Source organism: Aulonocara stuartgranti, assembly GCF_965226115.1.
Source record: "Aulonocara stuartgranti genome assembly, chromosome: 14".
Taxonomy (NCBI): Eukaryota; Metazoa; Chordata; class Actinopteri; order Cichliformes; family Cichlidae; genus Aulonocara; species Aulonocara stuartgranti.
In genome coordinates, this window is record NC_138950.1 from 5,575,792 (window position 1) to 5,599,934 (window position 24,143).

The 24,143-nt window shown below is 40.3% G+C and overlaps 1 protein-coding gene across 4 annotated transcripts; it reads right to left on the reverse strand.

The window, feature by feature from the left end:
* Nucleotides 1–533: 533 nt before the first annotated feature.
* On the reverse strand, nucleotides 534–21,321 carry prx (periaxin). Of its 4 annotated transcripts, XM_082503893.1 has the most exons (6): nucleotides 20,938–21,321; nucleotides 20,212–20,371; nucleotides 18,538–18,731; nucleotides 18,152–18,387; nucleotides 4,468–17,951; nucleotides 534–2,836 (listed from the first exon to the last, which is right to left on the reverse strand). In XM_082503893.1, exons 1-6 carry the CDS (start codon nucleotides 21,097–21,099, stop codon nucleotides 2,547–2,549), a joined length of 14,526 nt encoding a protein of 4,841 aa, XP_082360019.1. In that variant the 5' UTR covers nucleotides 21,100–21,321; the 3' UTR covers nucleotides 534–2,546. The 4 variants fall into 4 exon arrangements, with proteins under 4 accessions (XP_082360019.1, XP_082360018.1, XP_082360016.1 ...); XM_082503890.1 differs by lacking the exons at nucleotides 18,152–18,387; nucleotides 18,538–18,731; nucleotides 20,212–20,371; nucleotides 20,938–21,321 and adding an exon at nucleotides 3,852–3,938 and having other exon boundaries at nucleotides 2,727–2,836; nucleotides 4,468–17,953; XM_082503891.1 differs by lacking the exons at nucleotides 534–2,836; nucleotides 18,152–18,387; nucleotides 18,538–18,731; nucleotides 20,212–20,371; nucleotides 20,938–21,321 and adding exons at nucleotides 2,911–2,921; nucleotides 3,852–3,938 and having other exon boundaries at nucleotides 4,468–17,953.
* Nucleotides 21,322–24,143: the final 2,822 nt, after the last annotated feature.

Sequence of the window (24,143 nt, forward strand, 5' to 3'; positions counted from 1 at the left end):
GTTTCTTATATTAGGAATTTAAAATGTACATGTTGTGCTTTGTTCATATGTTCTGTCATACTCTTAAATGGTGTATGCTTATATTAAATAAAGTGGTTTTCAAATAATGAGGCAAGTATACACACACCATAAATTGCTATAAACTGCTTTAAATAGCCTTTTCAGTCATTTTTTTTATACCCTTGGCTAGGGATGATGTCATAGAGGGAGGATCTCCCTAATATGGTCAATTAAGGCACAAAGTGCTACACACAAGCTCCACCTACCCGTTGCCCCTGTGAGGGGCATCGATTCAGGGGGCAGTTGGTTTATGAAAGTTGGGTGGCCTTAAAGTGAAGATCTAAAAACAGCTTGTTTCAGACATTTAAGGAAGTGAGGATCTGCACCAAGGCCCAGCTTATGATGAAGAATAACTCTGAGATGAGAATTATGCAATATAAAAATATGGAGTAGGAAATAATGTTGTCTCTTTGAAAATTTCACTGAAATTTATTTAAAATTTGACTACAGGACAGAAGACTTTTTGTGTGAATATTACTTTATTTAAGTAACATCTTTACAAACATTCTTTCAATGCAGCTCTGACAAAACACTTGCCACTGAAACCCTTAGAATCAAAAAGAAATTCGAAGACCTTGTTAAACCAGAAAGTTAAAAATCTCTCTGCATGTACATCCTGCCTCAGTGCGCGTTACCTTCACATGTCACTACTCGTCTCAGCTTTTTTTAAAGTTCTAGTTCTCAGCTGCAAAAAAAGGCACTGTGCTAAACGTTGTTAATGAGACAACTCTTTTATGGATTCATGCATTTTACCACGCAGCTTCATTCCATCAGTCAGCCAAATAAAGGAAACATAAAAGTGTTTATTCTTAAATGTTTTACATCTACTTGAAAATAGAAAACCGTTCAAAAAGCCTGATTGGTGTATCCTTTAAGGTAGGACGTTTTAACAGAATACCAGAAAAATTACAAACATGTTTATAAATGGTAAGTTCTTTGTTTATAAATTAAACTTAAATATCAAAATTTAGAGACATAAAAACTGATATTCAAGAAGATTATTCCATTTTAAAACAGTTTATACATTAAATAGTAGATACATTGTTTAAATTGTACTGGGTAAAGGCACTTAAAGTTTCAATCTCTCCGACAGTAATTTTTGGTGTTTTTAGAAATATTTATAACTCTGTTTTCTGGCCTTTTTTTCTAACACGATTGCTTTGCAACAAGATCAAGACACGCCACCCCCACTAGTCTCACTCTAGCAGCCTTTTAGCAACTTGGATCAACAGAATAAACTTTACAGTTTCCTCTCTAAAATTTCTGAATTTCTGGTTTAAATCCCCAAATTTCCGTCCAGCTCACTGCTGATGTTTTGAAACGCAACAATACTTAACAGCCGAGCTTCAGAAATATCAGTGTATTTTAAAGCTACAGCCTCATTCACAAAAAATACAGTGGTGCCCTTTTTTTTGGCATTGTACAGTAAAAACATTAATAAAAAATATATTAGCAGCAGGTTGGGCTAAATATTTGAGAGCAACCTATAACCAGATAGTCACAGGTTTGATCCCCACAGCAGATAAAGAGTCCAGAGCGTCCTGCTTACTCACTGACCGTCTCTGGGAAAAAAAAAAGCACAGGCTAAATGTGCTAATATATAAAACTATGGCAAAAAAAGCCCATAATCTCAGAAAGTTCACACTTTTTCTTCAAGATAAACAAAACATTGTTTCAGGTCAAAACAATATCATTTATGCTTTGGTAAATATGAAAATACATTTTGAACTGAAAAGGAAACAGCTTCAAAAAATCAATTATATTGTTTTATTTACATAAATATTCCTCTGGCCTACGTTGTGATGGTTATAATGAAATATTTTTAAATGATCATGGAACTGAATCATGAACCATGAAGTCGATGTGAGTAAAAGACTCTTTCCAGCGCATTTCAAACACAAAACAAAAATAAATAATGAAACAGTCCGACATGTTTACATTCAGAGTGAAACCTTTAAAAACCAAACAAAATCGGATAAATAATTTGGACTAAACTAACAAACCGTAACAAAAAAAGTCGTCACATGTAAGATGAGAGAAGGAAATATATAGCAATCTTTAGCTATAATAATGACAATAATACTGCTTGATGTAATGTTATTGTAGTTCATCACATTCATACATCATCTATGAAAATATAATATAATTTTTTTTGTTAAGGCACAGATGAACCCCAAATTAATATACACGGTGTTCCTCTGGGCTATGTTACTATTTATCCATCTAAATTGATTTGGTTAGAGTTGCCCAGTTTTGGCGATATTAGCTGGAGAAATGATGCGTGGAGCCCACAAATAATCAGTTCAAAAAAGTTCAGTAGATAAACAGCACTACAGGTCAGAAGAAAAAACTAATGTATCACTAATTTGGGGATGAATTGTCCTTTTATTAGAGGTTTACTTTATATTAACACGGCAACCTCACAAAAAAACTAAACAACAATAACAAGAAAAGTAAAATACATTAAAGATACCATTCCAGCATCTTCAGTACTTTGACACCTGGTGAGCTGCTGTTGTTGTCTTTGTTGTTGCTGTGGTCGTTGAAGACTCGTCTGTTCGTGTTTCAGCCAGGTGGGTGATTCTGGTGGTCTTTGTCACCATGGTGACAGTTCCCTCCTCGGAGGAAGAGATTTGGTGCTCTTCGGTCATTTGCGAGGTGGTGAAGTCGAGCCCTGAGGTGTGGAGGCAGAAAGACCCCGAGACATCTGCCTCACCCCCTACCTCACCTTTCTGCTGGGCCTGAGGAGAACTCTCTGGAGTTATCTGGAGGAAGCCTGCAGTAGGTAGGCCAGGAAATAAGAGAAATGAAAGAAAAAGAGGAGGATAGGTGAAGAAATCAAGAGGGAAAAGAAACTTAGTCTTATGTAGAAGAGACAAAACAAGAGTATATAGATTAGTGATTTATTTACCAGGAACACAAAAAAATATACAAAAAACATCAAAGGTAGCAGCAAGAATAAAGTATAGATAGTGTAAAGTATATTCTAATAAATCCTGTGGTAATATAGTGAAAAAACCCAGTAAAATCCAGACATAACATATGAGAACCACATGCAAAATTGATTAAACATCATTTTTGAATGTGTAGACTTTTACAGTTTTTCATTTTCTCATTTATATGCTTTATTTTCTCATTTCTCATAATGCAACTAAACGGGCAAATTTAATAGACGGGGTAGATACAAATTTAGATTTTTCTAAATTTTCAATGTAGTGCTTTGATAAAAAAATCTCTATTTTCTTGTCCTTACTATATCTATTAAAATATATAAGAGCTCAGGCTATGCATTTTTCTTAAAGAAACATGAAACACTGGATGACTAGTCTTTTAGTGTGGCAATGCACAGTGATTCAAATGAATGCAGAAGAATTTAAAGCTGACTGGGTTGGGTTCAAAACCTGCACTAAAACTTTCTGGTAAAATGCTGCCATCTTGTGGTGAAGTTTTTAATTAAATATCTCAGAGGGTTTTTACAAAAAGCGGCTTTAATAATAACATTAACAGCAGTATTGACGTAATGCCAGCCCAATCCGGTTGTTCAGTGATGACGCGACGAATCCTACTTCCGGGTCTAAAGTAGTCTGCGTTTAATATGGCTTTTGTGTTGTTAACATGTTTAATGTTATGTATTTTCTTCTATTTGATCTCAAAAAGCTCCTAAAACAGTCAGTGATCACTGTTGACCTCCCTCGGCTTTTATTACCACTAATCATTTATTTAAGCTCAGCTTTTAAAACCTTAGGATGTAACTACAGCCCAGCCCATGCAGCAGTATATGAATGACTAACCTCGTATTGTGGATGGATTATCTCAGTTGTTCTCCTGGCTGAAGTTTGGTCCTTTTACAGCATCCTGCCATGCGATTACATTTGTTCCTGACCACCGAGAACACTCATGTTAACTTTTATTGAGTGGAAAAAAAGTTAGCTTGTTTATATTATGCTAACATAGCTGTGTCGCTAGCGGTCACGTAGCACATCATTATATACCAGCTAACCCAACTTCAGTAACCCTACAAACGTCACTGCTGTTTAGTTTTCTGTCTTCATTAATGCTGGAAGTGATAGCAGAGCTGTACGTTTTAATTTGTTTCCAAAACCCCGCAGTCAGGACATGCTATATTGTATTTAGATAGAAGCTAGCGAGCTAACTCCTGCTAACTTCTAACTCCGTTAGATGTCATAAATTCCGTTTTCATGGATGCCTGGATGTTAAACTCAATTGTTACACCTGGTAGAGCAGAACGCTGATCATTTTATTAAAGATGAAAGACTTTAGACAGTTTTTCAACTCTCAGTAATGCCATAGTGATCGTTTGATATATGGACCTGCAGCGGAGTTTAGACCCAGACACGGCTAGTGACGTCAGACTGAACAATCGGATAGCATCTCCTTTAGCCTTACCTGTGGCATGTGGCTTCAAGGTGACCTTTGGGACCTTAAACCATGAGGAAGACTCTCTCTCTTCTGATTCCCTGCTTTTGCTCTCCACCTTGCTCCAAGCTTGAAACTTTGTTGAGGTGAACTCTGTGGCAAAACCAGAAGGGGACTCTGAGCTGTCCCTGTCCAGCATTTCTGTTCTGGCACGAGAAGACACCAAATCCTTCAAAGGCTCCTCAGTGAAACCCCCTGGTAACATTGTGCTTGATTGTACTTCTTCTGGTGATGAATGCTTTCCCAGTTCCCCACTTGTTTCCATGTCTGCTCCTCTTGCACCCGTCTTCCCATATAGACTGGTGAACTCCACCTTTGGGAGTTTGATTTTACCACTGAATGCCACCTTCTCTTCCTTGGAGCCCTTGTGAGGGCTTTCACCATTGAGACTTGAACTTGAACCTTCTCTTTTGACAGTGTCACCACCAAATGATGCAGATTTGCCAGACGAAAACGACACTTTAGGCATCTTTATTCTTCCCCCCTTTGACTTTTCTTCTTCTGCCCCTTCTTTTTCTGCACTTGCAGCAGCTGACTTTTCTTTGGACTTTCCAAAGCTTGGCTTCTTTTTGATTTTGGGCATCTTCACTTTGACAGTCTCTGTCTCAGCCTCAGCCATTGCTTCCCCTTTTAAGGGACTTGTGCTTGTAGCAGGCTTATTTGTTGGAGGAGTGTCTACCAAGACAAAAACCGCTTTCTTTACTTTAGGCATTTTAGGGCCCTCATACTGAATTTCTGGCCCATGGACATTCACACTTTCCTCTGGTGAGGATAGGGAGGGTAATGGGACGCCAAACTTAGGGATTTTGATTTTCTTGCCTTTTTCTGTTTTGCTGTTATCTCCATCTTGAGATGAGCCAATATCAAACTCTATGTCTGGTATTTTGGGGACTCTGATTCCTGCATGTGGCGATGAGGAGCCACCCTCTCCTTTCACTTCTGTTTTTAGACTTACACTTGGTAATGTAACTTCTGGTACTGGATGGTTAACACGATTTTTGTCATCTTTATGACCATTCTGGGTTTCAACTTCAAAATACTCAAATCTTTCTCCACCGTTTTTCTTTTTTGGCATTCCAATCTTGAATTTTGTTCCTTTGACTTTAGGCCCTTTTACTTTGCTGCTGGTTTCTGTAGTGACATCTAAGTCAGGTAGATCAACTTTTTTCCTGTCCTTTTTGCCCTCCCCTTTGTGAAGTCCAGTATCAAGTTCTAAGCCTCCTTTTGGACCTTTGATATCTATTGTCGGGACTTTTAATTTTAGGCCTTTGTGCTCACCCTCAAAATGCAAATCAGCTTCTCCAAGAGCCCCAGTGTCCAGGTCAGCCTTACCACTTGGTAAGTTAATCTCTGCTTCAGTGGTTTTAGCCATTGGCAGTAGTATTTCTCCCTCTGGAACTTTAATATCAGAACTGGTTACTTTCATCTCTACAACAGATACCTCACTACCTTTACTTTTGCCTTTCGGGAGTGAAATATCAACTTTTGGCATCTTGATATCTGGCAGTTTGATGATTCCTCCCTCTGTCTCCATTTTCTCTGCTGGTGTATCAATGTTTACTTTTCCCTTGGGAAGTGATATGCCCACATTTGGCATCTTGAACTCTCCTCTATCTCCCCTGATATCTGCCTCAGGACCTTGCACTGAAGGTTTTCCTTTAGGAAGAGAAATGTCAACTTTTGGCATCCTGAATATTCCTCCCTCACCCTTAATTGTAGCGTTGGCACCTTCAGTCTCTCCCGTTGGAAGTGAAATATTGACTGAAGGCACTGTCATATGTGGCATTTTGCTGCCATCTCCCTCAATTTCAATCTCTCCTTTAATTTTGCCAGCTTTTCCTTTGGGTAGAGAGACGTTAAAACCTGGCATTTTGACCTGAGGCATTCTGATCCCCCCCCCTGCACCTCCTTCCAGCTCGATCTCTGCACCTTCTGTTTTTCCTTTAGGTAGTGAAATATCAACTGAAGGCATATTGATGTGGGGCATCTTGAATTTTCCAGCTTCTCCTTTGATCTCCACATCTCGAACTCCTGGACTTTCAACTTTTCTTTTAGGTAGAGAAACATCAACATTCATTTCGATATCTGCACCTTCAATCTTTCCCTTGGGTGCTGAAATATCAACTGAAAGCATTTTCATTTGTGGTGTTTTGAATTTCGCTCTTTCATTTCCTTCTGTTTCAGTCTCTGCATCTCCAGTCTTTCCGCTGGGCAGTGAAATATCAACAGAGGGCATGCTTAGATGTGGTATCTTAAATTTCCCACCTTCCCCCTTTAACTCCACTTCTGGACCTTCAATCTGTCCTTTGGTTAGAGAGATATCAACATCTGGCTTTTTCCAGTGAGGCATCTTAAAATTTCCTTTGCCATGTCCTTCTACTTCAACATCTGGACCTCCAATCTTCCCTTTGGGCAATGAAATATCAACAGAAGGCATGCTTAGATGTGGCATCTTGAATTTTCCACCTTCTCCTTGAATCTCTATCTCTGGACCTTCAATATGACCTTTAGGCAGAGAAACATCAGCATTGGGCATTTTCAGATAAGGTGTTTTGACTTTTGCTTCTCCTTGTCCATCCACTTCTATTTCTGCCTCAGTATCTTTGAGTTTTCCTTTAGGAAGCGATATGTCAATGTTGGGCATTTTTATGTGAGGCATTTTTAACTTTCCCTCTGTAGTCTCCTTCATTTCTAAATCTGGTGAATCAGTCTTTGCTTTTGGAAGTGAAATATCAAATGCAGGCATATTAAAATGAGGCCTTTTGAATTTTCCGTCACCCCCTTTTAGCTCCAGGTCTGGTCCTTCAATCTTTGGAGACTTTCCTCTGGGCAAGGACACATCAAGGTCTAATTTGGGGAGAGAAACATCAATCGTTGGCATTTTGGGAATTTTAAGGTTTCCCTCATAACCTCTTATATCAGCCTCTGTAACATCAACTTCTGCTTTTGGGAGAAGAACCTCAGTCTCTGGTGTTTTAGCTGCTGGTAACGAGAGCTCAACAGAAGGCATCTTGACCTTGGTTTTAGCTTCAAGGTCACCACTTGGCTTACCTAGGTCTTTTTCCTTAGAGACAAAGCCTGGGATAGAAAACTTTGGCAGTTTTAAAGAGACGTCAGGTGCATGGAAGCCACCTTTTGCCTCTACATCTGCATCCAGTTTTGCTTCAACTTTTTCCTCTGGGAGTTCACTTTTGGGTGATGATATTTTTAACTTGGGAAATTTCATTTTGTATTTTGACATGTCATCTGAGTTGTCAACATTGATATCTGGTTGATGAATGTCAATTTTTCCCCTTTTCCCTTTAACATCAACATCAGGACAAGAGACTGATACATCTGCAGCCTTCTTGGACATGCCAAATGAGGGCAGTTTGATTTTAGGTTTTTTCACCTTGACTTTTCCACCTCCATCAAACTCCACCGACGGTGCTCTGATCTCTCCTTCTACATGTGGTGAACTGAGTGAAGTATCTCCCTTAGGTACTGGTATTTCCAAGTTACAGCTCTTTGTCTTTCCCCCAAACCTAGGAAGAGTGAAACTAGGTACTTTGAGGAAAACAGGTAGATCAAAGCTGCCCCCTGAAGAAGGCCTCCCTCCTTCTGCTTTCAGAAGTTCTACTTCCACATCATCACCTTTGGGTTTTGTAAGGCCAAAATTGAGATCCATCTTTGGAGCTGAGATGTCAACTGTTGGTAGTTTTACTGTGGGAAGTTTTAGGGATGCACCTGGACCTTCTAGACCACCTGTCTCTATATCTTCATTCTTAACTTCCAATTTGGCAGGATTAAGGCCTCCTGTAAGACCAGACATCTCCAAATCTCCAGATGCATCAGGACTTAGAGTATCAACTTTGAAGCCTTTAGCTTTTACACCAGAGGGCAGGCTGAGGTCAAGGTCAAATTTGGGCAGATTTATGTCAAGACTTGGCATATGGAATCCACCTCCTTTTTTATCAACTTCAACCTTCGGGATATCAAACCTTCCTTTTTCAGAGAGTCCTTCAATATTGATATCTCCCTCTACTGTACCCTCTGGAACTGTAACCTTTTCTCCCTTCACGTTGGGTCCTTCCACTTTGATATCACCTTCTGGGAAGTTCATCTTTGGAAGTGAAATATCAACTTTGGGCATTGTGAATTTGCGTCCTTTATTGCCAGGACCTTCGATGTTGAGGTCAACTTCAGCTTTTCCTTCAGGTAGTAAAATCTCAAACCCTGGATGTGCACCTTCTATGTTGAATTGAGGTCCCGTTGCTTTGATTTTAGGAAGAGAGACAGATGGCATATGAAACCTTCCACCCTTTTCAGCGTGCCCGTCAATTTCTCCGTGTGCTTTTGCTTTAGGGAGTGAAATATCAATTTCGGGTATCTCAGTTGTCCCACCTTTAGTATCATGGCCCTTTATTTTTACACCACCTTCTGGGAGACTGAGTTTAGGCAAAGAAACATCAAATTTTGGCATTTTGAATTTGCCCCCTTTCATCTCAGGGCCTTCGATATTTATGTCACCCTCAACCTTTCCTTTAGGAAGTGAAACATCAACAGATGGAATTTTGATGTTCCCTCCCTTGACATCAGGACCCTCAAGAGTGACATCAACATCTGGAGACTTCATTTTGGGTAGTGAGAGATCCAATGATGGCATGTCGACAGTGGGCAATTTAAATTTCCCCCCTTTAATATCTGGACCTTGGAGGCTTATATCTACCTCTGGAGACTTGATTTTAGGGAGTGACATATCACCTCTGACTTCAGGCCCTTGGATATCAACATCAAGTCCCTTTGCTTTGATTTTAGGAAGAGAAATATCAACTGAAGGCATGTGAAACTTGCCACCTTTACCAGTTTTTCCTTCAATGTCAATATCCACATCTGCTTTTCCCTTTGGAAGAGAGATATCAGCAGTGGGCATTTGAAGTTTCCCTTTGAAATCTGGTCCTTCAACATCGACTCCAGCCTTTGGGAGACTGACTTTAGGCAAAGAAACATCAAATTTTGGCATTTTGAATTTGCCCCCTTTCATCTCGGGCCCTTCGATATTTATGTCACCCTCAACCTTTCCTTTAGGAAGTGAAACATCAACAGATGGAATTTTGATGTTCCCTCCCTTGACATCAGGACCCTCAAGAGTGACATCAACATCTGGAGACTTCATTTTGGGTAGTGAGAGATCCAATGATGGCATGTCGACAGTGGGCAATTTAAATTTCCCCCCTTTAATATCTGGACCTTGGAGGCTTATATCTACCTCTGGAGACTTGATTTTAGGGAGTGACATATCACCTCTGACTTCAGGCCCTTGGATATCAACATCAAGTCCCTTTGCTTTGATTTTAGGAAGAGAAATATCAACTGAAGGCATGTGAAACTTGCCACCTTTACCAGTTTTTCCTTCAATGTCAATATCCACATCTGCTTTTCCCTTTGGAAGAGAGATATCAGCAGTGGGCATTTGAAGTTTCCCTTTGAAATCTGGTCCTTCAACATCGACTCCAGCCTTTGGGAGACTGACTTTAGGCAAAGAAACATCAAATTTTGGCATTTTGAATTTGCCCCCTTTCATGTCAGGGCCTTCGATATTTATGTCACCCTCAACCTTTCCTTTAGGAAGTGAAACATCAACAGATGGAATTTTGATGTTCCCTCCCTTGACATCAGGACCCTCAAGAGTGACATCTACATCTGGAGACTTCATTTTGGGTAGTGAGAGATCCAATGATGGCATGTCGACAGTGGGCAATTTAAATTTCCCCCCTTTAATATCTGGACCTTGGAGGTTGATATCTACCTCTGGAGACTTGATTTTAGGGAGTGACATATCACCTTTGACTTCAGGTCCTTGGATATCAACATCAAGTCCCTTTGCTTTGATTTTAGGAAGAGAAATATCAACTGAAGGCATGTGAAACTTGCCACCTTTACCAGTTTTTCCTTCAATGTCAATATCCACATCGGCTTTTCCCTTTGGAAGAGAGATATCAGCAGTGGGCATTTGAAGTTTCCCTTTGAAATCTGGTCCTTCAACATCGACTCCAGCCTTTGGGAGACTGACTTTAGGCAAAGAAACATCAAATTTTGGCATTTTGAATTTGCCCCCTTTCATGTCAGGGCCTTCGATATTTATGTCACCCTCAACCTTTCCTTTAGGAAGTGAAACATCAACAGATGGAATTTTGATGTTCCCTCCCTTGACATCAGGACCCTCAAGAGTGACATCTACATCTGGAGACTTCATTTTGGGTAGTGAGAGATCCAATGATGGCATGTCGACAGTGGGCAATTTAAATTTCCCCCCTTTAATATCTGGACCTTGGAGGTTGATATCTACCTCTGGAGACTTGATTTTAGGGAGTGACATATCACCTTTGACTTCAGGTCCTTGGATATCAACATCAAGTCCCTTTGCTTTGATTTTAGGAAGAGAAATATCAACTGAAGGCATGTGAAACTTGCCACCTTTACCAGTTTTTCCTTCAATGTCAATATCCACATCTGCTTTTCCCTTTGGAAGAGAGATATCAGCAGTGGGCATTTGAAGTTTCCCTTTGAAATCTGGTCCTTCAACATCGACTCCAGCCTTTGGGAGACTGACTTTAGGCAAAGAAACATCAAATTTTGGCATTTTGAATTTGCCCCCTTTCATCTCGGGCCCTTCGATATTTATGTCACCCTCAACCTTTCCTTTAGGAAGTGAAACATCAACAGATGGAATTTTGATGTTCCCTCCCTTGACATCAGGACCCTCAAGAGTGACATCAACATCTGGAGACTTCATTTTGGGTAGTGAGAGATCCAATGATGGCATGTCGACAGTGGGCAATTTAAATTTCCCCCCTTTAATATCTGGACCTTGGAGGCTTATATCTACCTCTGGAGACTTGATTTTAGGGAGTGACATATCACCTCTGACTTCAGGCCCTTGGATATCAACATCAAGTCCCTTTGCTTTGATTTTAGGAAGAGAAATATCAACTGAAGGCATGTGAAACTTGCCACCTTTACCAGTTTTTCCTTCAATGTCAATATCCACATCTGCTTTTCCCTTTGGAAGAGAGATATCAGCAGTGGGCATTTGAAGTTTCCCTTTGAAATCTGGTCCTTCAACATCGACTCCAGCCTTTGGGAGACTGACTTTAGGCAAAGAAACATCAAATTTTGGCATTTTGAATTTGCCCCCTTTCATCTCAGGGCCTTCGATATTTATGTCACCCTCAACCTTTCCTTTAGGAAGTGAAACATCAACAGATGGAATTTTGATGTTCCCTCCCTTGACATCAGGACCCTCAAGAGTGACATCTACATCTGGAGACTTCATTTTGGGTAGTGAGAGATCCAATGATGGCATGTCGACAGTGGGCAATTTAAATTTCCCCCCTTTAATATCTGGACCTTGGAGGTTGATATCTACCTCTGGAGACTTGATTTTAGGGAGTGACATATCACCTTTGACTTCAGGTCCTTGGATATCAACATCAAGTCCCTTTGCTTTGATTTTAGGAAGAGAAATATCAACTGAAGGCATGTGAAACTTGCCACCTTTACCAGTTTTTCCTTCAATGTCAATATCCACATCTGCTTTTCCCTTTGGAAGAGAGATATCAGCAGTGGGCATTTGAAGTTTCCCTTTGAAATCTGGTCCTTCAACATCGACTCCAGCCTTTGGGAGACTGACTTTAGGCAAAGAAACATCAAATTTTGGCATTTTGAATTTGCCCCCTTTCATGTCAGGGCCTTCGATATTTATGTCACCCTCAACCTTTCCTTTAGGAAGTGAAACATCAACAGATGGAATTTTGATCTTCCCTCCCTTGACATCAGGACCCTCAAGAGTGACATCTACATCTGGAGATTTCATTTTGGGTAGCGAAACATCAAGGGATGGTATATTTAGCTTCCCACCTTCAACCTGAGGGCCTTCGACATTAATTTCAGGTCCCTTGGCTTTGATTTTAGGAAAAGACAGGTCAATAGATGGCATGTGGAACTTTCCACCTTTTCCAATATCTCCTTCAATTTTTCCTTTTGCTTTTCCTTTGGGGAGTGAAATATCGATGTCTGGCATCTCAATCTTTCCAGTTTTAATGTCAGGACCTTTTATTTTGACACCACCTTCTGGAAGACTCTCTTTTGGTAAAGAAATATCAAATTTTGGCATTTTAAACTTGTCACCCTTCACTTCAGGGCCCTCAACATCAAGGCTGCCCTCAACCTTTCCTTTAGGAAGTGAAACATCAACAGATGGAATTTTGATGTTCCCTCCCTTGACATCAGGACCCTCAAGAGTGACATCAACATCTGGAGACTTCATTTTGGGTAGTGAGAGATCCAATGATGGCATGTTGACAGTGGGCAATTTAAATTTCCCCCCTTTAATATCTGGACCTTGGAGGTTGATATCTACCTCTGGAGACTTGATTTTAGGGAGTGACATATCACCTCTGACTTCAGGCCCTTGGATATCAACATCAAGTCCCTTTGCTTTGATTTTAGGAAGAGAAATATCAGCTGAAGGCATGTGAAACTTGCCACCTTTCCCAGTTTTTCCTTCAATGTCAATATCCACATCGGCTTTTCCCTTTGGAAGAGAGATATCAGCAGTGGGCATTTGAAGTTTCCCTTTGAAATCTGGTCCTTCAACATCGACTCCAGCCTTTGGGAGACTGACTTTAGGCAAAGAAACATCAAATTTTGGCATTTTGAATTTGCCCCCTTTCATCTCAGGGCCTTCGATATTTATGTCACCCTCAACCTTTCCTTTAGGAAGTGAAACATCAACAGATGGAATTTTGATGTTCCCTCCCTTGACATCAGGACCCTCAAGAGTGACATCAACATCTGGAGACTTCATTTTGGGTAGTGAGAGATCCAATGATGGCATGTCGACAGTGGGCAATTTAAATTTCCCCCCTTTAATATCTGGACCTTGGAGGCTGATATCTACCTCTGGAGACTTGATTTTAGGGAGTGACATATCACCTCTGACTTCAGGTCCTTGGATATCAACATCAAGTCCCTTTGCTTTGATTTTAGGAAGAGAAATATCAACTGAAGGCATGTGAAACTTGCCACCTTTACCAGTTTTTCCTTCAATGTCAATATCAACATCTGCTTTTCCCTTTGGAAGAGAGATATCAGCAGTGGGCATTTGAAGTTTCCCTTTGAAATCTGGTCCTTCAACATCGACTCCAGCCTTTGGGAGACTGACTTTAGGCAAAGAAACATCAAATTTTGGCATTTTGAATTTGCCCCCTTTCATGTCAGGGCCTTCGATATTTATGTCACCCTCAACCTTTCCTTTAGGAAGTGAAACATCAACAGATGGAATTTTGATGTTCCCTCCCTTGACATCAGGACCCTCAAGAGTGACATCTACATCTGGAGATTTCATTTTGGGTAGCGAAACATCAAGGGATGGTATATTTAGCTTCCCACCTTCAACCTGAGGGCCTTCAACATTAACTTCAGGACCTTTGGCTTTGATTTTAGGAAAAGACAGGTCAATAGATGGCATGTGGAACTTTCCACCTTTTCCAATATCTCCTTCAATTTTTCCTTTTGCTTTTCCTTTGGGGAGTGAAATATCGATGTCTGGCATCTCAATCTTTCCAGTTTTAATGTCAGGACCTTTTATTTTGACACCACCTTCTGGAAGACTCTCTTTTGGTAAAGAAATATCAAATTTTGGCATTTTAAACTTGTCACCCTTCACTTCAGGGCCCTCAACATCAAGGCTGCCCTCAACCTTTCCTTTAGGAAGTGAAACATCAACAGATGGAATTTTGATGTTCCCTCCCTTGACATCAGGACCCTCAAGATTAATATCTACATCTGGAGACTTCATTTTGGGTAGTGAGAGATCCAATGATGGCATGTCGACAGTGGGCAATTTAAATCTCCCCCCTTTAATATCTGGACCTTGGAGGTTGATATCTACCTCAGGAGACTTGATTTTAGGGAGTGACATATCACCTTTGACTTCAGGTCCTTGGATATCAACATCAAGTCCTGTTGCTTTGATTTTAGGAAGAGAAATATCAACTGAAGGCATGTGAAACTTGCCACCTTTACCAGTTTTTCCTTCAATGTCAATATCCACATCTGCTTTTCCCTTTGGAAGAGAGATATCAGCAGTGGGCATTTGAAGTTTCCCTTTGAAATCTGGTCCTTCAACATCGACTCCAGCCTTTGGGAGACTGACTTTAGGCAAAGAAACATCAAATTTTGGCATTTTGAATTTGCCCCCTTTCATGTCAGGGCCTTCGATATTTATGTCACCCTCAACCTTTCCTTTAGGAAGTGAAACATCAACAGATGGAATTTTGATGTTCCCTCCCTTGACATCAGGACCCTCAAGAGTGACATCAACATCTGGAGACTTCATTTTGGGTAGTGAAAGATCCAATGATGGCATGTCGACAGTGGGCAATTTAAATTTCCCCCCTTTAATATCTGGACCTTGGAGGTTGATATCTACCTCTGGAGACTTGATTTTAGGGAGTGACATATCACCTCTGACTTCAGGCCCTTGGATATCAACATCAAGTCCCTTTGCTTTGATTTTAGGAAGAGAAATATCAACTGAAGGCATGTGAAACTTGCCACCTTTCCCAGTTTTTCCTTCAATGTCAATATCAACATCTGCTTTTCCCTTTGGAAGAGAGATATCAGCAGTGGGCATTTGAAGTTTCCCTTTGAAATCTGGTCCTTCAACATCGACTCCAGCCTTTGGGAGACTGACTTTAGGCAAAGAAACATCAAATTTTGGCATTTTGAATTTGCCCCCTTTCATGTCAGGGCCTTCGATATTTATGTCACCCTCAACCTTTCCTTTAGGAAGTGAAACATCAACAGATGGAATTTTGATGTTCCCTCCCTTGACATCAGGACCCTCAAGCGCGACATCTACATCCTGAGATTTTATATTAGGTGTAGAAAGATCTATGGATGGCATGTTTGGTTTTCCACCTCTGACTTGAGGACCTTCAGTATCTATATCTGGTCTTTTAGATTTTATTTTAGGGAGAGAGATGTTAATAGAGGGCATGTTGAACTTGTTGCCTTTGCCAGTGTGCCCTTCAATTTCCCCCCCTACTTTTCCTTTGGGGAGTGATATGTCAATATCTGGCATTTCAATCTTTCTTCCCTTTGTTTCAGGTCCTTTTAATTTGACATCACCCTCAGGAAAATTTACCTTTGGTAAAGAAATGTCAAATTTTGGCAGTGTTATCTTTCCTCCTCTACCTTCAGGCCCTTCAGTGTTTATGTCAATGCCAGTGTCAACTTCTCCCTCTTCTTTACCTTTTGGAAGTGAAATATCAACAGTCGGCATTTTTACAACAGGAAGATCAATGTCAACAGATGGCAAATTGAATTTGCCTCCTTTCCCATTACCTTCAAAGGTAATTTCTGGTCCTTCAACATTTATATCACCTTGCTTTGATTTAATTTGAGGTAGAGAAACATCAACTGAAGGGATTTGAAAAGGTTCTCCTTTACTTTTTACTTGTATGTCACCCTCTGCTTTTCCTTTTGCTTTTCCCTTTGGAGGAGAGATGTCAAGAGAAGGTCCTTCTAGGACAAGATTTCCCTCAGGCATCTTCATCTTTGGTAGTGAGACATCCAAAGAAGGCATCTGGAATTTTCTTCCTTTGACTTCAGGGCTCTCAATCTTTACCTCTCCCTCTGGTGATTTCATTACAGGAAGAGCGAAGTCAAGTGATGGGACGTTGAACTTTGCTCCTCCTTTTGCTTTAGATTCAATATCAAATTCCCCTTCTTTGGTGGGCACCTTTGGAAGTGAGATATCAAAAGTTGGGAGCTGGAACTTGCTACCCCCACTGCCACTGAGCTCCACATTGGCCTCAATGTTTGGCTTGGATAGTGAAAAGTCAACACCTGGAAGTTCTGGTCCTTCAAGTTTGACATCAGGGTCAGGTAGCTTTATTTTTGGAGGAGAAATGTCTACAGTGGGCATGGTGAGTTTGCCTCCTTTTACTTCACTCCCTTCTAAAACAACCTCTTTTTCAGATGGCTTCAGTTTTGGTAGGGATATATTACATGAAGGCATTTTAAAATTGCTTCCTTTTCCATCAGTTTCAGCCCCTCCCTTGTCTTTTGACAGAGAAACATCTATTGATGGCAGTTCAATTTTCCCTCCTTTGATATCAGAACCATGTAAATTAGCCTCAGTTTCAGATGTTCCCATCTTAGGGAGTCTGACATCAAGTGAAGGCATTTTGAATCGTCCTTTAGCAGAGGGAGCCTCCATTTCAATTTTGCCCTTTGCCCTTCCCTTTTCAAGAGAAATATCAACAGAGGGTATCTGCATTTCACTTGGTGGTAAATGAAAATTTCCTTCCCCTTCAACATCAGTCACTCCTGCTTTGCCTTTGGGAAGGATCAGGTCCACTTTGGGTAACTTGAATTCCCCTTCCACACCTTGTCCCCTTATGTTTACTTCTCCTGGTTGAGAAATGTCAAAATCAGGCATTTTGAATTTTCCATCACCACCAACATAGTAGTCCATATGGACATCTCCACTGTCTGATTGGACCTTTGGGAGTGAGAGCTCAACAGAAGGTAGAGAGAATTTTCCTTCCACTTCTGGGCACTCAGTGTCCACCGATGATCCCATCTTAGGTAGTGAGATATCAACCTTTGGCATAGAGATCTTGGGCCCTTTAAAAGTGCCCTCGACCTCATCAGGAATTCTCCGTCCGCTGTCTAATTCCAAATCAATATCAGCTACAGAGATGTCACTGGCAGGCATGTTGATTGCAGTCTTCCTAATTCCTTCGTGATCTTTGATCAATATGTCAGTCTTTCCCTTCACTTTAGGCAAAGAAATATCAACAGAGGGAAGACCGATCTGCCCATCTCCTTTGATTTCTACCTCTGGAGGTTTTATGTCAGTATGAGGCATTTTGATGCCTCCAGCTTTTACCTTGATGTCACCATCAATTTCATCTGAATGGTGTGAGAGTCTAACTTTGGGTAGTTTCAACTTTGGCATTCTGACCTTTTTATCTCCTTTGTCTGCATCTACATGAACTTTTCCTTCAGCTGTTTCAGCTCTTCCTTTGATGTCCATTTCAGGAGCTTTGATTTTGGCCGTTCCCTTCACACTGGGCAAAGATGTCTCAGCTTTTCCTGAAGGGAGAGCAAACTCCACATCAGGTAGGCTAACTTTAGATGCTCCCTTCTCCACATCTTTATTAGCAGACAAACTGAACTCCACAGATGGCGGCTGGATGTTTACCCCCGGAGGCTTCAGCTCCACAGATCCAGTTTCCAAAGTAGAGCCTGACTTTGTGTGTTTGCTTGTAGGAAAGGTGATGCCAAACTTGTGTCCTTTTCCTTTGCTTTTCACTTTAGCTCCAGGCATTTCAGATGGGGAAATATTCACTTGTCCTTCAAACCGTCCTGTCTCCACTTTTGCTCCTTTTTGCGGGAACCTTGGAAAACAGTGTTTTAGAGAGGAAAAAAGGAAATAGGAAAGAACATTGTAATATTTCCCCAAAAGATTATATCTAATTTAAAGCACAACATTACAATAGATATAATTTAATGTTGTGCAATTTAATGTACAACAAGCATTGCATTGTAGTATTATTTGGAACTACCAAAGAGAAAGAAACAAACAAAAAAGGCCAACCTCATCCTCTTCTTTGCCTTCCTCTCAACTGCTGCTCCTCTGGCTTCCTCTACTTCAACTTTTGGACTTTTCCTTTGTTTGAATTTGGGAAGAGAAAACTCTACATCACTCATCTCCAGCCTGGGAGGTGTTCCCTCTACCACCAGCTCCTCTCTTCGCTTCTCTTTTAGCCTTTTCAGACCAAAACGTCCACCTCGTTTCTTCTGAGTCTTGAATGGTTTGGTCCCCTTCACACTCTGAAAGAAACACGTGTGACAAGAGCATCAGTCAACAACATTTAAAGACCTGCATCTATCTGTACTAGTTGATCACTCACAATATATTTTTTCAGCACAATGGCTTTCAGGATTAAAAGTGATTACAATAAATTGATAAAGCTACTTTACCATTTTGCCCATCTTGACTTTGGGACCTTTGACCTCCACACTGGGAACCTTTGGGCGCACGCTGCCATCCGCTCCAGGGATGGTTCGCTTAAGCTGGAAGCTGACCCTATATGGCTCTGCGCACTGAAGGATTTTTAAAGCGTCTTCATACCTCACATTGTCAAAGTAGACTTTGGCACTTAGCAGCTGGTCACCTTCATACAGAAAAACAGTATGAACAATATATTCATGTACATCAGTTTGTGATGTATATTTAGTATAGGATGCATTTAGTGGAAAAAGTAGAAAAAGTAAAAGTGATTTATTAAATAAAGTTTGATTAGAGACACAGTTAAGCATTTTGCAATTTTGCACAATTTTAAAAAGTTTAAATTTGTTCAGAATTGAACAGCAGAAATGAGGCTTTCTTGTCGGAAGTAAGCAAAAAACCCCAAAACAAACCAAAACGAAAAAAAAAACAAGCAAACAGCGGCCGACACCTAAGACTGGTGGGTAAGTAAGCGACTAATGCAGAAAACAGAGATTTTTAAATGGGAAACTGTTCTTGAAGTGAGTCAGGAAGTGTGATTTTTATCGTGGTGGAAGCAAAACAGCAAAAGTAAGAGGAAATTCGTGACGATGTTTATGTGAAGCGAAATGTGAAGCGTAGTTTGGATCTTCTTTTGCTGCTGGTTCAGTCAGTATTGTTTGGAGAGAGATAAAACCTGCAGCTTCAGAATCTAGCACAAAAAGCACAGAAACACAAAGCGCCCGCCGACGCTTCAAAATCAGTGAGCAGTTGGCTTTCAGCCCCGACGGCGTGTCCGTGTCTGCGTATGTGCTGTCGGGTGAAAAGGCGACATCTCACTGATTCAGATGCGTTGGGTTGTGTTTGTGTTTACGTCTTCGTGCAGAATCCGTGTACCTGCTCTCATTTACTGTTTCAGCTGTTTGGTGGTTGTAGAAATTTTGTGAGGTTTAACCTGAGATTCTGGCGTTTCGGGCAAAATAAATTTATATTTAAAAATCGATTCAGGATTTTAATGAATCGATATCACGTTATCCAAGCCAGAATCGTTTTTAATCGATAAATCGATAATCCCCCCCCCCCCCCTAATGACAACGTCATCAGAATAAATGCATTTAAAAAAAAGTGGGTTAGAGTTTGTTAACTCTTTGGAAATTGCAGACTCCCTGATGAGTCAGGAAGTGTTTAATCAATATTTGAAGATTTTTACAAAAATTCTGCAAAATTCTGCAACAAAAATAGGCGTCAACTGTTGTTGGAATTTGTAGATTTCCACCTTCTGGGTCAAGACTTGTCCTATTATCTTCTATTGATATCATGTTACATTAGATTTTTTCCCCTTTTAACTTCAACTTAATTTCACCTTAATTTTATTTGCTTTATTTGGCCCCAACTTTTTGGCTTTTTGTTTCATATTTCATTATATTACTGAAGCAATTCATTAACTCTATTTTTAAAGGTGGGATATAAACAAAGCTGATATGAAATAAAATGAGAACAGATGATGTGGAAAATGTAATATTGGGCTTTCCCCCCAAATAATAAAGTTTTCTGTGCAAACTCCTTAAAAGAAGTCTAAATATCTTTTTAATTACCTTTTAAATCTTATATAAATGTTATGTATGTTAGTAGTGCTTTCTAAATGAATCAGGTGTGCTTGCAGGCACCTTGCTGTAGACTGAGGTGTTTAGCAGCTGGAGAGTCTTTGAGGACGTCTTTTACAAAGATCCCTCGTTCTCCTCCACCAGTCACACTGTAGCCGCTGGCTCCAGCCCCTGCCTCTGTCTCCACCACAATCTCCACAGATTTAGAGGCTTCCTCCACACTCTGCGACACACAGACACCAACACAAAACTTCGGTTATCCACGAGATTCTTTTTTTGTTTTATTATTACCAATACTAGTTTAGTAATAGCAAAAATATAGTTAAACACAAAATACTAGTCATTATTTCAGTCTTTTAAAAGAAGTTAGTCAGTGCATAAATCCTGTGGTTTTGTCAGCCTGCATCACACTACTGCATCAGAATTGAATAGCAGGTCAAAGGCAAGTAAAAAATTGCTAAAACGACTTTTCGGTCTTGAATTTTAATTATTTTTGGGCTCCAATGCTGAGTAAAATTTTGCACTTGTTTGAGTAGGTGCATGTTTTACTGTACTGTTCTCAACTTTACTTCAAAGTTCATTTTATCCATGAAGCTGTCGCAGAAGAAAGGTCATTCTATTCTTAGACTACATTCACTTTTCCACAGGCTGAAAAGAGGAAGTAAAATGCAGGAAAAAGTTAACAGTTTTCTGTGTTTAGCTGTGCATCACCTGGCACATTACAGCTTTAAGCCATTGATACATAGAAAGGTAACATATTTCAGCCTGAAAAGTCAGACTTCTGCTTACTGTCTGTTCATTTGCTGGCTCAGAGTCCATCTCTGGTTGGGCCAGCTGGCAGGTCGACTCTCTCAGATGACTTCTCTTCTGGCTCAGTACCTGCTTCAGCTCGGCATGGAGCTTCTCCTTCTGCACCTGCAACAGCACAGATGACAGGGGTTGAGGTGCCATATCATGATGCAGCAAAAAAAGAAGAAAGAAAAACACCAAAGTGGATTTGTTATGCTTTTCCTTGTTTTCTTAGTTTGTTATTTATGTTTTTTGTTTTCATGTGCTTTGAACTTCAAATTCTTACTTCCAGGTTCTGTTTGTAAGTTGTCACTTGCATTCCCTTCCTCCCTGCATCCTCCGATGTGTGAAAGTTCAAATCTCTACATCTCCCGTGTCAGTTATTGTCACTCACTTCCTGATTTATTTTGGTAGTTCAACTGTGCTGGTAGATGGAAGGAGAAGCGTTTCCATCTACCTGACATCTGCCTTCATGTGTAGAAACAGTCTGTCTTTATTCTAGCCTTTGTTGTCTTTTCAGCATAAGTCTCTGTAGTCCTGTTTATAGCCTTTTGGGAACCAGCTTCATATAATCTTGGATTACACTTTATTTTTTCCCTTCCTGGACTAAAGCTATCAGCTTTGGAATAAAGTTTACCTTTTGTTTGTCAGCCAACAAACAAACATTTGTTTGTCTGTTGCTTAAACTTTGCAGTTCATGACACTCTACTGTATATCCCAAATTTTGCCTTCAGAGTGCCTTAAATCTTCAGTTTTAGACATTTTTCTCACGGCATTTTAGACCCACCACCTTTTCAAACTACTAGTTAACTTCTGGCAGCCATAATAAGAAAGCTGACTCAAAGTGTGAGGGCTTAAAATGACTTATCATGCATAGCTACTTCAGTAATGGAAAGAATAATTGTGTAAATCTTTGACATAAATATAGTTTAACATAATGAAGATAAAAATAGATATATTTTCAGCAGTTTATTGTGTTACTTTCAAGCCTTTGGAAAAAATAAAGGACAAAACTGTAAAATAACTGAAAGCTAAAAGATAACTAATATTATTGTTTAATGTAATACCTGTAGATGGTAATCAAGGAAAATAAACTTAAAATCAATGAAATTTTAAATAAAGAAAAAAACCTTAATTAATTGGATACATTTGTTATAAGGCACCCACTTTTGTTTTTGTATAGACTGTCTTGTTAATTGATAATTACATAAGAATGCAAATTTACAACATTACACATCTAAATGTGAAAAATAAGAACTGAATTTTAATTACATGCATTGTTCAAACTACATATTTAACCATGTAACTAAAAATATCACCTAGCTAATATTCAAATAATTTTGGCTAATTGATCCCCCCCCGTCCTTCCAGCTGTTGTTGTTCCCACATGATAACAAGATATATCCCATTCACCTTGTTAGCAATGCAGACAAATGGGCACAAAATAACTGCAACCAGTATGTGTTACTGTCTGGTCCCATCCAACAGCAACCGCCTTTTGCAAAATCCTCCTAAAAGTCCTCCTTCTAAAGTTGCTAACATTCTAGTTTGTGCGTTGGGGTGTTTACAGAGTCCCAGCACCTGCACTGTCACTTCAGCTTCATCATATTTAGACATTTTGTTGTTCATTTTGCGTCCAGTGGCTGGCGGTCACCTGCTGCCGCATGAAAAGACTGTGGAGTGACATTCCTGCTGAGCTGGGAGAAATGAGAGCTTGTTTACGTGTGGGACAATGACCTCAGCATATCTGTCCTGGGCTATTGTATTCCAGTTTGAATGGTCCTGGTTAGTGTCCAGGTCAGGAGGTCAGTCACCTCTCTGCTCTGAATATATCTATATACCAACATAGTTTTTTTTAAATAGACATTTTCTGAACGTGAGTGGAGCTGCGATGGCTTTGATCCAAATCAAGGAAATCATAAACAAATATGAACCTAGCTAATAAAATTAGTGTTACTTAAAAACTCCCAGAGAGCAGCCATTTGGCTTTTCTACCTTTAAAACCCGGAGAGCAGCCAAATGGCTGGTAGGCTTTTAGCTAAGCTTTAGCTTCAGCCAAGTGGAAGCTAAATTGGCTAGTCATTCATATGTATATTAGGTTGTTACCTGGGAATTCTGGAGGGAGGGGAGTGGGGGTGTGTGATTGAGGGGGTGGGGGAGCTGCTAAAAGCTGTGAACTTCCTTTTGTGTTTCATCTTGATGCATTCTCAATCATCCAGGGAAATAAATCTCCAAAAGTCACCAACTTGGATTGTTTCAGTTTGCCATCTTAGGGAGAAATCAACACACATGGGTGTATGTCCTTTGTTGCTGAGATTTATTGATAAAAACAGTACAAAAAACCAACCATTTGTACACATATTTACAAATGGCCTGCTGAGTGGTGCATGGAGCATGTTCATTGGTTCATGGACCTCCCTGAACTAATGGCATTTATTGCAATTGTCATCTTGCGGGGGGTTAACAGGGTTCCATCTCTAAATGACTGCTGGTCAGCAAACCTGGGAAACCCACAGATAATTGGAATTATGGCACGAAACCGCTTCCAAGACATCATGCAACACCTACGCTTTGATGACAAGTCCACCCGCAGTGATCGAGCAAAGACTGATAAGTTCGCTGCAATTTCTAGTGTGTGGGGATCATTTGTCACCAACTGCATCACGTGCTACAACCCTGGTCTACATATCACCGTTGATGAACAGCTTTTCCCATCAAAGACTCGGTGCTGTTTCCTGCAGTATATTGCAAGTAAACCTGACAAGTTTGGGATCAAGTTTTGGGTGGCTTGCGACCTAAAATCCAAGTACATTTGCAATGTCTTCCCATATCTTGGCAAGGACCCCAATCGTCCCACTGGGGAGAGACTTTCTGAAAATGTAGTAATGAGGCTGATGGAACCATTCCTAGACAAGGGCAGAAATGTTACCACGGACAATTTTTTCACATCGCTTTCACTTGCGCAAAAACTTCTTAGACGGAAAACCACCATCCTCGGCACAGTCAACAAGATTCGCAGGGAAATTCCTCAATCCACTCAAACCCCCACTCCCCTCCCTCCAGAATTCCCAGGTAACAACCTAATATACATATGAATGACTAGCCAATTTAGCTTCCACTTGGCTGAAGCTAAAGCTTAGCTAAAAGCCTACCAGCCATTTGGCTGCTCTCCAGGTTTTAAAGGTAGAAAGGTAGAAGCCTGGGGA

Coding starts and splice junctions, on each gene's coding strand:
- prx (XM_082503893.1), bottom strand. CDS start 21,099: ATGGCACCTCAACCCCTGTCATCTGTGCTGTTGCAGGTGCAGAAGGAG. Junction 18,732..20,211: donor ACACCTCAGTCTACAGCAAG/GTGCCTGCAAGC, acceptor TTCTGTATGAAG/GTGACCAGCTGCTAAGTGCC. Junction 17,952..18,151: donor AAGGCAAAGAAGAGGATGAG/GTTGGCCTTTTT, acceptor CTGTTTTCCAAG/GTTCCCGCAAAAAGGAGCAA.